Source organism: Oryzias melastigma, linkage group LG15 (assembly GCF_002922805.2).
Source record: "Oryzias melastigma strain HK-1 linkage group LG15, ASM292280v2, whole genome shotgun sequence".
Taxonomy (NCBI): domain Eukaryota; kingdom Metazoa; phylum Chordata; class Actinopteri; order Beloniformes; family Adrianichthyidae; genus Oryzias; species Oryzias melastigma.
The window spans coordinates 15,149,205-15,165,909 of record NC_050526.1 but is presented as its reverse complement, the minus strand read 5'-3'; the positions used below and the strand labels follow the sequence as shown (position 1 = coordinate 15,165,909).

Sequence of the window (16,705 nt, the reverse complement as noted above, 5' to 3'; positions counted from 1 at the left end):
TCCAAGGCAATAAAGTCCACTCAGACGCCACCATGTTGGAGCCAGACATCGTCAGTAAGACATTATTGGTCAGAATCAGTATTTCCATGCTGGCCAATCAGGAGTGAGTTTGTTGGCCACACCCCATCACTTGATAGTGGGCCCAAGCATTTTGAAGGTTCATCGTGAGACCACCTGCTTCTGTCGATGCATCTGATTGGTCAGTTTAGAACTCCATTAACTTTCACCACAAAATAAATTAACTAGAAAAACTGGATTACCTGTGAGAATGCTGGTCTGGATGCTTCTGCTGAATGTAGTCTCTTAACATGCTGATGCAGGATACTAAATACATTTACTGTAATTCTTAAAGCTATCTGAATAATGCTAAAGTTGCTAAAGGACTTGAAGTTGCAGAAAGTTCACAATGAATTTGAAGAATTTCTTGAAAAATTGAAAAATGTTTTTACAAGGGTAGAAGGTTCAAACTTAGAATTAGCCCAAGATCTCAGATGCCAAATTAGTCGAAAAATGTGAGCGTTTTACTAAAATGTTAGCTTAGCTCCAAAAAAGTAAAAAAAAATCTTTGGTGCCAAATTAACCAAAAAAGCTAATGTTGCTAAAACATTAGCTTTACTCAGAATTAGCTTAAAAAAACCCCAGTATATGCCACATTAGCCAAAGAAAAGCTAACACGTTGCTAAAATACTAGCTTAACTCCATAACAACCCAAAAAACTCAGTAGATGCCAAATTAGCCAAAAATGTTAGCATGTTGTTAAAATATTAGCTAAATTGACCGTAACGGTGAGAGGAGGCGGAGCTACAGACTCAGGACTCCTGGAGAGGTTATATTCATAGTCTGAATGAGCCGAACATCCTCGCTGCCCCCCCACCAGCTACACATGCACAAACACGTGACCTCTGACCTTTGTTTGGACCGCCATCTTGCTCCAATCGCCCTTTAAGTGGATTATGTGACTCTCAAAGCTGAGAACGCTGGATCTCAGATAAACTGAGAAAAGACGGCTCCACCGGTTCAGGAGAATCTGTTTCAAACTGATCCTTTTTTTAACATCCCTGATCCCATCACTGTGAAGTTTCAGAGCTCAAACTTCAGTTTCAGCTCACGATCCCCACATGCTGGGGGGAGCAGAGGTTTGGCGAGGCGACCGTCCTCTCTGGGTCAGACGGGGAAGTCGGATCTCCCTCCAGAGACGCTGCAGAAACTCGTTTAAGCTCACAGAGGAAGCTCCAGCGCGGCGCTCCTTCCCGTAAAGAGCGCTGGGAAGCGAGCGGCGGGGCTGAGCGCGCCCGGAGAGGGGCCACGCCGACCCCATTACTCCAGCAGATCTCTTAAATGTTTGCACATGTGGATCCTGATGCTGTTTGCAGGCCCCCAGAAGCCCTCGGGGACCCCCTCTCCTCGGCTCCATCATTATCGCCCACATGCTTTTCCACAGACATCCGAGCGGAACAGCTCCTCGATGGCTATCACATGTTCTCCCAAATCCTCTTCTCCGTCTGCAGTTTTCCCATCCAGACTTCCCGTCTCTTCATCCAGCTGAATCCTGAGTTTGACTTTGCTATATTTAGACAAAGAAAGAGACGTTTGAGCGGTTATCTCAGGGGTCTGCAACCTGAGGCTCTTTTCCCTCCATGGAGAGTTTTTCATTTTAAAAAGTTACATTAGATTAAAAGTAAATAAAGTTAAAAAAAAGAAGAAAGTAAACTGACTCAAGCAGTAGGACTGTCGCTCCACGAGACTCCTGACTACGTTACCCATAATGCACCAACAGTCCTAAAGCATTTGAAGCTTCCTGGTTTACCAAAATCCTGCTGCAACATTTTGACAGATTTTTGAGAGCCGTTTACCCGTGAAAGTCCTTTTGAGGTCGGTTAGCACAGCCAGGATCATGAGTGGATGAAATGATGCAGCAGATTTTCTACGTCTAAACAAAAGGATTTTATGATGTGACTAATACTGTAAGGTCACATAAACAGATCTGATAATCTACATTTAGATTGACCACTTTCCAGCCTCAGATTTACCAGAAATGGTCAAATTCTAATTTCTTAGAATTACTTGCTGGATTAAGATGATCTTATGTATCTTATTTTCAAAGGAAGTCACTATTTCATGATGAAAAAATGTAATTTCTTTTTAAGATTCTGTTTGTTCTGCCAAAAGATAAATAAACATCATTTATTTTTATCATAAAAACAAATCAGTGTCTTACTTGTCTCATTTTGTGGTCAGAAATGGACCCGGATGTTCTCTAAGGGTTGAAGGTCGCAGTCTCCTGGGTTAGCTGATCATTTATGGACACAAAACTCCATCATCTGTTTCAGAACCGCCTTAAGTTTGGGTCAGAACCAGAAACCTTCTGAACAGAAGTCTCTGCTTTTGAGGTTTGAACAATCTGTACTTTGAAGAAAACAGAAAACATTTCAGGTTTTAACATGTTTTTTAGTCGTTGTGGTGGTCGTATCATGATTGGGGCTTCTTGAACACGTTAACAGCTTTATGTTGTTAACGTGTTCAAGCGGATTCTGAATCAGACAAAAGCGTCTTTGCACCGTTACATGTTTGTAACACGATGCACGGTGCACAGCCAATAGGAAACCTGCCTTTCTCCGCGTCAGAATCAGCTGATTCTTGAGTTGTGTAAACAAACGTTTGTTGTTTAGGAGTCACATCGAGTGAATTGTTGGTGACGTTGTGGTGGTCGTATCATGGTTGGGGCTGATAGAATGTAAACATTTACATTTGAGGAGCTCAAAACAACACATGATACAGTCAAACTAAAATATAAAAAAGAAATTAATTTATATTTTATTAAACTGGTATAAACAAACAAACAAAATGCATAAATATTCTTTTATTTTGGGCCAAATTTGTACCATAAACTTCACTTTAAACAGTCAAAAACAATTCATTTTCTGCAGTATAGAAGATATTGTTCTTTTATTTCCATAAAATGAGTTGAATGTGTGGCTCCAGTCTTTGGTTTCCTCCAGCAGGATGAGGACGTATCAAAGCCTGACTGACCTCACGAGCGCGTTGACTGTTCTTAGTTTGGAGGTGGAAGGAAAGACACATTTCACTGTAGATTCTCTCAAACCTGCTCTCAGCATCTCCAAGTTCTTCATTTTTCCTTCTCAAAAACTAGAACTACATCCATTCCACATGTTAGAAGGTTAAAAAATGATCATACAGATGTACAGCATACGCGTTATACTTGATGTTTTCACAGAGGTTAATATACCAGATGGAAGAAAATAATCCCATTCAGTAGTTTTTATTTTATCAAGACATGAGTTCATGTGAGACCAAACGGAGAGCAAAGATCTGTTGGATCTGATGACCGTCTCCAAGCATCACTGAGGACGGGTTTGGGATGATCCCGGTCGCTCCGATCAAGGAGCCGCTCAGAGGATGCACGGCGTGGGACAGGAAGTCTGAAACGGAGACGGCCAGGAAAAGAAAAAGGACATCCTTCTGCACGTTTCCTCAGAAGAACACTAAAAACGGTTTGTTTGGAGGATTTCACCCATTTTTCTGCAGATTCTCCAAACAGGACGGCGTGTTGGTTGACGTTCATCTTCAGAAACCGTTTTGTTCTCCCGTCACTTCCCGGTTTGAAAAGCAGTTTGGACTCAAACTCCGCGACCCGAAGGGAACTAAAACCAAACACTAAGGAGAAACTTTAAAAAGCTGTTTGTGGTGAAACATTTGAACCTAAACTGAAAACAAATAATTTCTAACTCATAAAAGGTCCATTTTGACCAAAAGGAACTAAAAGTGCTCAACCTTTATCACAGCACGTCTCATTCTGTGTAGAACTGTTGATTTTCTGTCCAGAAGATTCCTGTTGGCAGCAGGCGGCCTGTCTTTGGAAGACAACAAGGTAACAGACGTAAAGCTGGATTTATTGTTCTGCTTTGAGACCATATTAGCATGCTAACGCTAGCAAAATGTCTGCAATTGAAAACATTGACATGTATTATTTTATTTTTTGATTTCTAAATGGATGAAACCTGTCGGGTTATCCTTAAAACACCTTGAAAAACATCAAATAAACTAGATTTACAGAGAAGTTAAACAGCTTTAAACATGTCTTTGAATGTCTTTGCAACGACACATTGATAAAAGTTAAAGCTGAATACATTAAAGTTCAAAAGTAGAACTTTGCTCTATTCAGTCGTTCTATTACAGTCACAGTTTGATGACTTCTTCTAATTCTTTTCCTAAAGTGGTTTGAATCCCCGTCTTTGGGAGTTTTGACGTCTTTTCTCTGAGCCTGCATGACGGACAGCATTTTGGTTCTTCTGGGTCGTCTCCAGGTTCCCTCACGACTCACCGTTCTGGGCTCTATATTTGGTTGTCCACCATCCTGTAGGGGTGTCCGATTGTAGAACTCCAACATCCAGGGCCTGGAAACTTCCCAGAAGTCTCTGCAAAAAGCATCAATTCTAACTAGGCTGTTAAATCTAAACCAAAAATCATCATGTTTGAAGAATTTATCAGAAACATTTCTGTACATTTATTTTTATGAATAATTCACATTTTCATCATCAGAAAATAAAATTAGTCGTGAAATTTTCCGTTTTATGTTTTTACTTCTGCAAATGGATGAAATGATATTTGCTGTTTCAAATTGTGTTCAAACTCGAGGCTCTCGTTTTATTCTTTCTTACATGTTTAGGATCATCGACCTGAAGAACCGAATGAAGCGTCTGAAAGTGTAGCAGCAAACGCCACGCTAGCAAGATCAACAACACGACTGTTTCCTGTTGATTATAGATCAGATGTACTTCGTTACAAATGTTTACCTCTAGTTTGGTTTATAGAAAATATAAACTACTGACAGAGTAAAGCAGCTGTAATTGGAATTCACCTCAATATCTGCTTTAAAAATCCCTCCCACTTCTCAGTTTTGGTCAACGATGTTTTCTTGCTAAATTTGACTCGACTGCAGAAGTTTTCCAGCTGCAGTCATAGAGGGGACTGACACCTGAGCGCACAGGTGCACGTCAGCGAGGTGTAGAAGGTCAATGTCAACATGACATGATTATGTAAAGGTTCAGAACTATAAACCAGCATCATATCAACCTCAACTTCATTTCATGTTTCCAGACTTTGACCCAACAGATTTTTAGGCCGTTCCTTCTCTTATCGGGGGTAGAACTGTCCCAACGACCCCCCTTCAGATGTCTGTGTTTGTTACTGCAGTGATCGTCCATTGAAGGCAAACTCAAGTTCTCTTTTTCAAAGTTTTTTTATTATAAAACCAACAAACATGGGGTGATGCTTGATTGCTTGGAGCTGTAACGGTGCTCCTACGTTTCATGGTAGCAGACATCTTCAGAGAGACGTGAAGCTGGAGCCAGTTCACATTTTAAGGCATGTGGCACCAACCTTCATGGCAGCTGATTGTTGTTGTTTTTGTCATGACAGCAAACCAGTTCTGCAAGGATCAAAACATAAAATCAAGAGCTTTGAGATCAAGTGTTTGTCAAGTCAGATGAGACTCATTAGGTTGTGGGTTCGGGTTCGTTTCTAGGCACTGTTTGGAGTCATAGGGAGGCTGATTTACGCTGCGATCGAGATCAATAAATAGGATAAAAAACACAAATCTTTGGAATATTAGAAGACGAGTACCACTCTTCTTTCAGTTATGATGTGGAAGGGGCGGAGCTAAATACACAGGCTTTACTAGAGGCTGCAGCACACTGGCTGCCAGCATCCACACACACATCCACACACAGACTCACACACACACACACAGGTGTAGTGTCGGGTTTGTTTTGGAGCTGAACCGAACGGGGCCGAAACTGGAAAAATATAAACAAAGACATAAAGAATAGAAGAATACGACAAAGAAACAATTCAAGTTCTTTGAGTCAGTGTACAAATATATCAATATAAAGTACCTGCATATGTGATACATATAGGTTAGCTATAAAAAGGCCCCCTGAAAGACTGCTCTCGGTAGAAACAGAGTATGAAATGGCCACGTGGAGAGAACTGTCTGCCGTGAGGGGGAGCTTATCTTCCCAGGCGGTTCACAAATGCACCAAATCTTTTCTTTTTTCTTTTTGGCTTCTTTCAGTGTCTGGAATTTGTAGAAAACCCAGAGAACTAAGGCAAGAGAGCGAGCGGCCGTCAGTCCCTCCCGCCCGGCGGCGTGAGCCCCCATCCTTCCCTCGGCCCGCCTCTGTCTGTGACTCAGCTCATGGCTTTGTGGCGCCCGCCGCAGCAGCCGCACACCAGCCCCGCGCGGTGGCAGGCGTGCAGAGGCGGGTAGAGGCAAAGGCAGGGCGCCACCAGCGACAGGCCCAGCAGGGCCAGCCAGCGCGTGCCCACGCGGCCGCCGCCGCCCTCCCCGCCGTCGCAGGAGCAGGGGTCCGAGTAGTCCCCCTCGGGGTCCGACATGCAGTGGTACAGCATGGTGTCTGCCAGCCACATGCAGCTGATCCGCTGGATGCAGGCGCGCACCGGGTCCGGGGCGTCCTGGCACCGGCCTCTGCGGTTGTTGGAGACGAAAAAGGACTCCCCGCAGTGCTCGCACTGAGCGCGCTCCGTGCCTCCACCTTTACATCCTTTTGAGGCACTGAACGAGGCGGGGGAGCTCAACAAGACGGAGCTGGGCTGCGTGGAAACCACGGAGAAGTCTGAGCGGCAGGAGCCGGCGGGGCCCTTCGTGGTGAAGGGTCCCAGGGGGGCGTCAGAGTCCGAGGGCGACAGGGCCGGAGCCAGCGGGTACATGTAGTCGTGTTTCTGAGCGTCCGTCTTGTCGAAGTGGACGTAGGGCTCAGACTCGTCTGTGTGGATGTATTTGTCCCGCATGGTGGCGTGGCGGTAGTCCTCGTAGCCGGTCAGCCAGGGGCGGTCTGACTGGCGCCCAAAGGGACGCTCCGTGCCGCGCTCCATGCCGCGCTCCCAGCTGCGCTCCCGCGGGTTGATGCGGACGATTTCCTCGTCTTCAAACTTGACGTGGCGAGGAATCCGAGACAAATGCTGGACAGAGAGACAAAGTAGAACCAAACACGGGTTAGTGGTGATGCAGGACCCGAGGACTCCCAGAAGCCTTTGGGAGAGCAACCAGAGAATATGAACCACTGCAGCTTCAGTCCAACTTCTGCTGATCTGAAGGAAACTGGAGTCTGTGGATTGTCAGGAGTTAGAGACTCTTTAGTGCAATCATTTGAAAAAATCCAATAATAATTCAGTCTCCTTCCAAGAAAATGTCACTGATTGACTTTTTCTGCACTATTTAAGTCTCCTGATGACATGGTGTTATAGCATGTAGAAAAATGGTCAGATCTGCTGATCTGGGACAAGAAAAGAAGGTTCTAGTGTTTGTTTTAGGGCTGGGGATCGATAAAGTTCCAGAATCGATTTGATTCCAATTTTTTTTAGAATATTTTGATCCTTTCAATTCAATTCAGTTTTGAGTTTACACTTTTAGACACTTTTGTTTAGAAATACATTAATAATCTCTATATATGTTTTGAATGTATTTATATTAATCTGATCTTAGTGTTTAGATCATTAACATTGTGAACATTGTTCTGCTCCTCGTTTCCGTTTGGCCACTAGGTGGCGATCGCGCTATAGCAGAACACCTTATTCCAGAAGAAGAACGAGCAAAAAATGATGTTTTAGACCACAAATGGATACTTTAAAAAAATATTTGGAATATTCATACAAAGATGTTCATTTAGTCAGAATGTTTGTTTAGGTCGACCAAGCGTTAGCATTAGCCATCCTATGGGAAATTCCATTATATGTTAGCATCAAGCTAGCAGACTTTAGCTTTATGTGCTAAATCGATTAATATTTTTATGAATCGATTATTGATCTGTTAAGCTTAAATGGATTCAAATTGATGAATTGATGTTATCATCCCAGCCCTAGTTCGTTTCAGCATCCAGAGAACGGATGTTGGATATTCCAGACTCGGGTTGCTCAGTCTTCCCTCCTGCTGGTTTTCCTGATTTGTGCAGCTGATAAACTGGAGCTGGTGGTTAACTCTTTTGCACTGGAGCTTCAGTTCTGGTGTTAACAGTCTTTCAGCTACAATAACTCTTCAACTGTTGAGGATTTCCGACGTGGACCAAAGCAGCCTAATCTGACGTGTCAAAAAGCGCCTTTGCATCATTATGTAAAACTTCCTGTTTGTGAATAACAGTGGAGAGCCCCTCATCTCCATCCTGATCCACATTGACCGCATAGACAGTCTAAGATTTACGGACTGTCAAAAGTGTCGCCGGTGTTGATGGTTTTGATGAATTGATCAAACCCCGTTCTGGTCATCCGGACGATGGACAGAAGGTTTACAGCAACCATGAAGACCCTGGTCCAGCAACCGTAACCCTTGTGCTATCCCAGGTCTGTTGATGTTACTGGGGTCATCTGGACCCCACAAGAAAGCCCAAAGGTTAACCCATGTCCTCTCTTATGGGGTCCAGATGACCCCTCCCATGACAAAGGTGGACAGGATTTCATGTCTGCCACAGACACCCGTGAAGATAAAAATTCCATGAAAAAAAACTTCTGTGCGGCGTGTGGTGGGGTCCAGATGACCCCACTTATGATGCAACATGGCTAGGATAACAAGGGTTACGTGGACGCAGTAACTCCACTGCTGACTACAGAGGACAGCAGCAGATCGTACGATCCGAAGAACCACGCAGGTCAGCAGCTGCTACCATCATTAAAAATGCTGCATCTCCGTCTTACAATCAGCCAATGAAACATTTGGAAGGGTTTGTGCAGAATCACGCCAGATTACTGGTGATAGCTGAGGGTGGAGAGGGCAAAGTTTCTGACACACAAACAGGGTTCTAAAATGTGACAGTGTTTTTGGTAATCCACATGCTTTAAATTGATATAAAAACAAAACATTTTGGAATTTTTATCTCCAAAAGGTGACTTTTGTTGTCAGGCTACGGCTCAGCTGCACCAATGGGTTGATGTCCCTCAGGGACAAATGCAAACCAAGAGAAATGCTGCGTTCATGTAGTGGTGGAGTGATTGGAAAATGACTGTCTGAATTGGAAATCGCACAAATGTCCAACTCCACGTGTATGCAGACTAACTTTCTGCACCTAAACAGGTCAGTGTGTTAGTGGTGCACCGTCTATGAGGAGACACCAGAATTAGAGGAACATGAAACATTATAAAGGATTATTTATATCATTTATTCTAGTTTAGCGAGCCACATGTGGCTCCCGAACTGCAGGCTGCCCACTTCTGATCTAGGAGGTCAGGGATGGGCAAGTCCAGGCCTCGAGGGCCGCATGTTTTGCATCATACCTGCTCTGGCATGTTCTAAGCAGCAGGGCACACCTGAACCAGGTAATCAGTCATGAGTGGATGTCTGGATATCAAGTAGATACTGCGGCCCTCGAGGCCTGGAGTCGTCTATCACTGCATCACTACTCAGGTGATTCTGTTCCCTCGTATTTGTGATGTCACCGCTCCTCCTCCCTCCTACCTGGTCCAAGTAGAAGTGGTCTATGAGTGGATGGGGGTCGTGCGGGTCATGGCGATGTCTCGGCACACACTTGTGTCTCTGCGGAAGTGGCGAGGACTCGAGCGGCTGCAGAGATCCGTCCAGCTTCTGGGAGGAGTTGGAGGAGCTGTCTGTGGTGTTCTGGGGGGGCAAACAAACACAGGATGAGGCCTGAACTTTTCTGATTGGAGCCCTCAAACAAACAGCCAGCATACAAGGACACCGCCGTGGGCCAAACAAAAACAGGAAGATTCCGCACTGATTGGAAAAACAGCCGAGCTCGGCTTCGGATTGACGGGTGCAAAGGTTTATGGCATCGGCATTCCAAGAGAAGTTTCTGTCTCGTTCCTGGGATTTTCTGGCTTCAGTCTGACGTCCTTCAGAGACTAAAACGTTACTTTCTTTACCTCCTACAGAAACTTCCTTTGTTCAACCAGACATCCTCCACTTACAACCCTTCCTTCTGCCTTTTCATCACTCCACATGCCAGTCGAAAGCATTGGTCCTCTGAGACAGAGGCTCCACTCCAATCACACTATCCTTCTTTTCCTAACTGCAGCTGTAGTGCCGAAGCCTTCACCAGCAGTTAGTGGAGGTTTCTCTACAGCAGGTGGAGTTGATCCAGTTTCTTACACCCCCTTCCTGAGTGGGGGCAAGGAGGTTTGTGGAGCTCATCCCATCATTTCAGGGCCACACACGAAGACAAACAAACCTCAGATCAACACTCACACCTACAGCCTCCAATAAACCCAAGACAGGCTCTAGACTGAAACAGCATTCATGAACCAACGAACATCAAATCAATCCAGCCGTGTGTAACGCAGGACCACCACGTCTGAGACCAGGACGTTTCTTTACGTTTACAGACTTATGTCATGTTCTTCCTAAGAAACAACGTTTATGTTTGACAGGCCCACATGGACAGACTGATCACACAGCCGTACGGTGATTGAGTGAAGTGGGTGGAGCCTCTGATGATGTCGTGTCTCCACCATCTCAGTTTGTCACAGAAATGCCTTTGGTGATGTGAACGTTTATTGAGCGACGTGTGTCGAGTGGGGCATTCATCAGTGAGTTAGTACCACACCGCTACGTACCCGTGTCCCGCTGTGACGTGGCATGGAAACGTCCACTAGGGTCAAATGTCAGGTTTGGTCCATTAATGTGTCCAGTGGCGTAGGGCGTATACTTTCTACCTTCCTTGAAGGCCCAAAGCGCTTTACAGTCACATTCATACTAGGGCTGAGACGATTACTCAACGACCAATCCACTATTAAAATAGTCGACGACTGATTTAATAGTGGATTGGTCGTTACTTTATCTTCTATGAAGTCAGAGTGTAGTAAAGTGGAAAGTTATAATGGTATTCTGATAGCTTTTTGGACTGTTTCGGCATTTAATAAGGTTTTTTTAGGCTAATTTGGAGTTTACCTATTATTTCAGCTACATGCTAGCTTTTTTGGCTAACTTAGCCTTTTATCAGTATTTTAGGCTAATTTGGCATTTAACTAAAATTTTAGCAGGCAATCAGCTTCAGCATTTTTAGCTATCAATGTTAGCATCTTCAGCAGCCAAATTCAGCTTATAGCATTCACACTAGCATTATTGAAGGTAATGCTGTATATCTAGTTTGTAGATAGTTTAAAGCTAATGATGGTGTGTGCTTTACATTTACATAAAGCATGACCCGATTAATCGACTAAATCGGAAAAAATAATCGCTGATTAGTCGACTACTAAAATAATCGTTTGTGGCAGCACTTCACACACTGGTGGTGGCTCCGGTGCTGAACATCGGCGTTAACCGTCCACCAGAGGCAATGTGGGGTTCAGTGTCCTACCAAAGGACACTTCAACACATGGGCAGGCAAGGCAGGAATTGAACCCGCAATCTTCCAATCAGGAGTCGACTGCCCTACCGCTACACCACAGCCGCCCATCCAGTATCTGTTATTTGTTACTGTGTGGAAACATTCAGTAAATTTAACAGAAATCTGAAAACACAGAATGAGGTTCGACCAGGGATGGGCAAACTACGGCCCGGGGGCCGAATGCGGCCCGTTAAGCTAGTTAATCTGGCCCACCAAATGGGAATAAATTATAATGATAATTTGTTTTTTCCCTGTAATTGTGGTGTTTCCCCATAGATGGCGCACCATACATGAACTGACCTGTGTTCAGGTGCAGAAAGTTATTCTGCAGTTCTGTTTTGTTTGAATAATTTGAACAAGTCAAAAGGTTTGCTCACTCCTGGGTTAGACAGTCAATGAGTTTATTCAGAAATAGTCGTCGGCAGAGCGGACGTGTTTTCAGGAATTCAGGGATCAAACTGGAACCTGCTGTCAAAGACAGATGGAAAGTTGGATCCTTAAAGCTTCAGAAGGGCCGGCTTCCTCCAATAGATCTAGTCAGTGTGATCTAGTCTGTGTGATCTAGTCAGTGTGATCTAGTCTGTGTGATCTAGTCTGTGTGATCTAGTCTGTGTGATCTAGTCAGTGTGATCTAGTCAGTGTGATCTAGTCAGTGTGATCTAGTCAGTGTGATCTAGTCAGTGTGATCTAGTCAGTGTGATCTAGTCTGTGTGATCTCTGAGGTCTGCTCCCCACATGGACACGGCCACGCTTTCTTACAAAACCTTCAGAGCAGAAAGCCAAAAATAACAACATACAGCCTTCAGGTCACCCCCCCTCCAGAGAAACTATTACTGGTGGGGGGGTACAAAACCAGTCAGGCCTCCACGGCTGCATGAGTTCAACAGAACGACCAGCTCTGGATTTCGTCTCTTCTTTCGATCGGTCCGAGGCCGGCGGAGATTTCAGGGGATTCTCGGACACAAACACGGCCGAGTGGACCTCCAGAGGATTCATCCTTCAGCCGGCCCGGCTCTCTCTCGGGACGAGCCCAGAATGGCTTCTGCAGCCCCCCACCCCCACTGTGAAGAAGCCAAAATAGACGTGCAGAGAGAGGCGGAGTGATGTTTGGGTTTGGTGAATGAGCAATAAGTGAGGGAGGTGTGGGCCCCTCCCACCATGAAACGGCAGTAAATCAGACTGTATGTTTCCTTTTTTCTACAACCGGTCCCGCTTTGAAACTCTGCTGCCGCCACATTTCAAAAGACTGACCGGCGCAGGAGAGAACAACAATGTTCCTGCGTCTCAAGGTAGTGTCAATAGTTCAGAGGAGGCGCATGAGCTTCAGACTCAACGGCGAGGACCAAACAAACATTTGTCCTTTCAAGACTCAACTAAACCCAGACCACATCAGTCAAGCACTGAGGTACCGTCTATCTACTCCACTGATCTTAGAGGTTCAGCAGCACAGATTTGGTCTAGATGGTTATTAGACAAAGACTTAAGTTCATGTTTGAAGTCACTTATGCTACGTTCACGCTGAACGCAACATAGGCCTCAAAATTGCCTCTTCTACCTTTTTGAGGTCAGTGAAATTCGCTGCTCGTCGCTCGTCTTAAATGTATTCACAAACTTGACACTTCTGACGCATTTGGGAGGAGCTACTGTTAATAGTTTTTAGTTTCAGTGCCACATGGAAACCATGGAAGGTTCATTTAGTTTGAAGAGTTCTAGGGACTCATGGGCAATCCCATCTCCATGTCTGGTTCATGACATCATCCAGAGACTCTCTGGTACGAAGAGCTTCACAGAAGCATCTGAATGATGGCGCTTTCAGCGGTACTTCTGTCTCCCTGTGACCCTTTTTGACAACTTGCTGTCCCAACAGTTTGAGGACCTTTTTATTATTGTCTTGATTCAAATACATCATAAAGTTCAGGAGCAAAACAATCGTGTTTCCTCCATGTTGGTTTTCTACTCCACCCACTGATGACGTCATCACCACAACACAGGTCAAAGCTGAGTCCCTGATTGGTTGATGTGGCGTGAATTCTTTGCCAAAGTTCAGATGTTTGAACTCTGGAAAACATTGTACTGCGACGCCCCAAACGGGCTGCTTTTAGACCGCCGCGCCAGACTCTCAAAACCCGCCGCAGGAGTTCTCAAAGAGTCTGTCCTTGACTTCACATCATCAGTTGAAGCTCCTGTCACCGGAATCACGTTCGGTGTGTGAACGCAGCTTTAGAGAGCGTCCCAAACGATTCTGCAAATGATATTTCTCTATGATTATTTTAAATCCTCAATGCAAGCATCAAACATCATGTTTAAGTCACCAACCATTAGAGTTTATATCAAATGTTACTGAACAAACCTCCTTAAGATAACAGGATGATGTTCTAAAATAAAAACCTTCAAATGTTCCACATTATTACAACAGAGTTCCACAACTGATCAATTCTAAAGAACTGGAAATGGTCATTATTTGAGTCTGTCATATTTACTGAAATCTAAGACTATTCCATCAAAACCAGAAGTCAAGTTCCATTTGAACAGAGCAGGAATCAGACAGAGGTTTTCCAGCAGCACCATCATGATGAAGATGGTTTGGTTACAGAAAGCACGGTTCCTCTTTTAGTGGTCAGTCAGAAACTCCTCCTACTTCTCAGAGGTCATTTTCACACCTTCAGGGACTAAAGTCTTGTTTGCAGTGAGCGGTCCAGACCCGTTAAGCAGGACCGACTGGTACCATTTCTGGGCCCCTGCTGGTCTTAGGTCCATAGAAAAATGGAATGGACCCGTGAGGGCGGAGCTTCTGTCGTCACTCAGTCTGACCCATTGATTGGGGGAGAGGTTTTATGGCAACAGGAAGCGTCCGACCAGAACTTCCCCGAATCCAAACTCAAAGTTTTGTCTGTATTCTTTTCGCCCCCCCCAATCTTCTTGCAAAGAATAATAAACTATTTACATTAAGTATTCCCGTTTATTCCCGGGAGTTGGGGACCGGAGACACGCGGTTATCTCTTTCATTTTCTGTCCATTCCTAAGTCAGCTGATGCAGCTTCTCTGTCGCTGTAGTCGCACCGTTTTGACACGCAGCTCCGTCATCGGTCTACACCGCATGCGCTTTGATGGTCCAACGCCAACCATTCTAAAGCGGCCAAGAGGGGACCGGTCTGGTCCAAGCCGCTCATTGGAAACGAGACATAAGGGGGCTGACCAGCCCAAACCATGACTCCACCCCCTCCCTGCTGTCGCTTGTTTGGTCGGTGCTAGACTGAGGGTGTGAGGTCACGCCTGACAAATAACGCTAATGCAGCACTTGAAACTTGGTTCTTTTGGTTGGTGCTTTATTTCAAAAAGGGTGAATCGTTTAAAAAACAAGTTTATTACAAAGTTGATCATTATTACAAGAACTTCTCTGACTTCAGAACTCTCAGAGGTGTCCAGGGAAACCTGGAGGTTGAGGTTCTCACAAAATATGAACGATTTCACAACATTAAACAGTAAAATGTGCTAGAATTCACCTTATCCGTTGATAGACCCCAAGAATGTTTGTTTCAATCAGTAAAAGAACATCAAGTTCAGAAGAGCAGGAAGTGTGAAGGTTCCGGTCCGGTTGGTCGCCGTTTTCCAGCATCAGTCCGCTATCTTTACAGGACAAGAACTCACACCTCGCTTGCTGCAAGAAGCAGCTCGGCATCACCGAGCCTTCACAGGAACCACCGTCTGTCACAGATCTGTCCAACCCCTCCAGGGTGTGTAGTTCTGACTGAGGGCGGCGTGTAGAGCGTTCTCACCAGCGAGCGGACTGGGACTGAGTCCTGCTGGTGGTTTAAACGCTGCGGCTGAATAACGCCGTTATTTACGGATTATCAATCCTATCTGTAGAAATGCTCATTAGCTGGTCGTTCCTGAAGAGGCTCAAACACCAAAAACAGATTTATCTTCATGAGTATATGTGACCTAAAACCAGCTCTTCTTCAGCTGGTTGATTACTTCTTTACTCTGAGCAGAAACATTTGGTTTCTGTTGCTCGTACTACATGCAGGTTTCAGAGCCAGCGGTTCTGGATTCGTTGCCCCGGAAAGCTTTTTGGCAGCCCTGTTTTAAGGATGGCTCCGCCCCCCGGCGCAGTCTCCACCCCGCCCCCCCTCATGTGCTTGTGTGCGTCTCTGTGGTGGCTGTACACTCCCAGCAGAGCACCTATTAGTCTTGGCCCTGGCAGACAGCTCCAGTCAAAGATGAACCACGAGGCACTTCCTCTCGTAAATCAGCCGCCCTGAGCTAAGCTGGGAAACAGCTGCTGCGGCGGCGTGTGTGCGGGGGGGTGTACGTGTGTGTGTGTGGGGGGAGGAAAGGTCGCACAGGGAGTGGAAGTTGGTGGGATACAGGAAGTGACCTTGTGACCCTGCCTGCCGGCTCTGGTGTCGCATTACAGCGAGGCTCTTCATGCTAACTTAAGGTGGAGAGGCCCGCGCACACAAACACTCTTCATCTTCTGCAGCCGCTCTACATGACAGCGGCTCATCATCACTGACGAAGCTAACTTTAGTTCTGGAGAAAGAGCTTTAGGGGCCGTATCAATGATGATTCTAGTGTCACTTTAATGAGTGAATTTCCCGCTCAGATCCGGCCTGAGGGCGGCGCTGTAGAGGCGTGTGGTTGAAAACACAGGAGAGACGTTAAATCTGATGGAAGCAGGAGGCAGAGCACTGAAAGGCTTTATAAAGTTTATAAAGACTCTGATGGTGGGATGAGATCAGCACAGACACTTATCTCTGCTAGCGCTACGCTGTAAACAACAGACACTGCTCTAGGTTCAACTACAACAAGAAAAAAGAACCCAAAATGTTTCTGTGCTGAACGTTCATAAATGCATCTGAAATAAAACAGAAAATATGAACCCAAAACCCAAATCCAGGAGAACCGGTGAAAATTGAGGTTTATTCACAAAAATGAACCTGAAATAAAAACTCCACCTCCAACAAAACACCACAGACACGTAAAGAGGCGATAAACTACAAGATCCAGAGAGAAAACCCCTCACAGAGACTCATGGAGTCCACTCTTCAGGTCAAAGGTCATAGATCCATAAAGGATAGAATCTCAGCTGAAGAGTTTCTGTGCTCCACAATAACACATAATGGATGATGGATGAATGGATGGATGGATGGATGGATGGATGGATGGATGATGGATGGATGGAATAATGGTTGGATGGATGATGGATGAATGGATGGATGGATGGATGAATGGATGGATCATGGATGGATTATGGATGAATGGATGATGGATGGATGGATGATGGATGGATGGATGTATGGATGGATGTATGGATGGATGGATGGATGGAT

At 45.2% G+C, this 16,705-nt stretch overlaps 1 protein-coding gene and 2 long non-coding RNA genes across 4 annotated transcripts in view; 1 reads left to right on the top strand and 2 right to left on the bottom strand.

Moving 5' to 3' along the window:
- Positions 1 to 3,269: 3,269 nt before the first annotated feature.
- On the bottom strand, positions 3,270 to 4,416 carry LOC112161904. 2 transcript variants are annotated; one of them, XR_004949194.1, is made up of 3 exons: positions 4,343 to 4,416; positions 3,793 to 3,872; positions 3,270 to 3,675 (listed from the first exon to the last, which is right to left on the bottom strand). It is a non-coding gene; the product is annotated as an uncharacterized LOC112161904 (long non-coding RNA). The 2 variants fall into 2 exon arrangements; XR_004949193.1 differs by lacking the exon at positions 4,343 to 4,416 and having other exon boundaries at positions 3,793 to 4,037.
- LOC112161903 lies at positions 3,675 to 4,915 on the top strand. The gene is made up of 2 exons (XR_002921970.2): positions 3,675 to 3,889; positions 4,688 to 4,915. It is a non-coding gene; the product is annotated as an uncharacterized LOC112161903 (long non-coding RNA).
- Positions 4,916 to 5,241: 326 nt separating this feature from the next.
- The window catches only part of LOC112161902 (sprouty-related, EVH1 domain-containing protein 2), a 30,560-nt gene continuing 19,096 nt past the window's right edge, over positions 5,242 to 16,705 (bottom strand). The window contains exons 5-6 of the mRNA XM_024297440.2: positions 9,485 to 9,643; positions 5,242 to 7,002 (exon numbers count right to left, since the gene is read on the bottom strand). Of these exons, the coding sequence (XP_024153208.1) occupies positions 6,211 to 7,002; positions 9,485 to 9,643 (951 nt within the window). The 3' untranslated portion in view covers positions 5,242 to 6,210. The remainder of the gene's footprint in view (positions 7,003 to 9,484; positions 9,644 to 16,705) is intronic.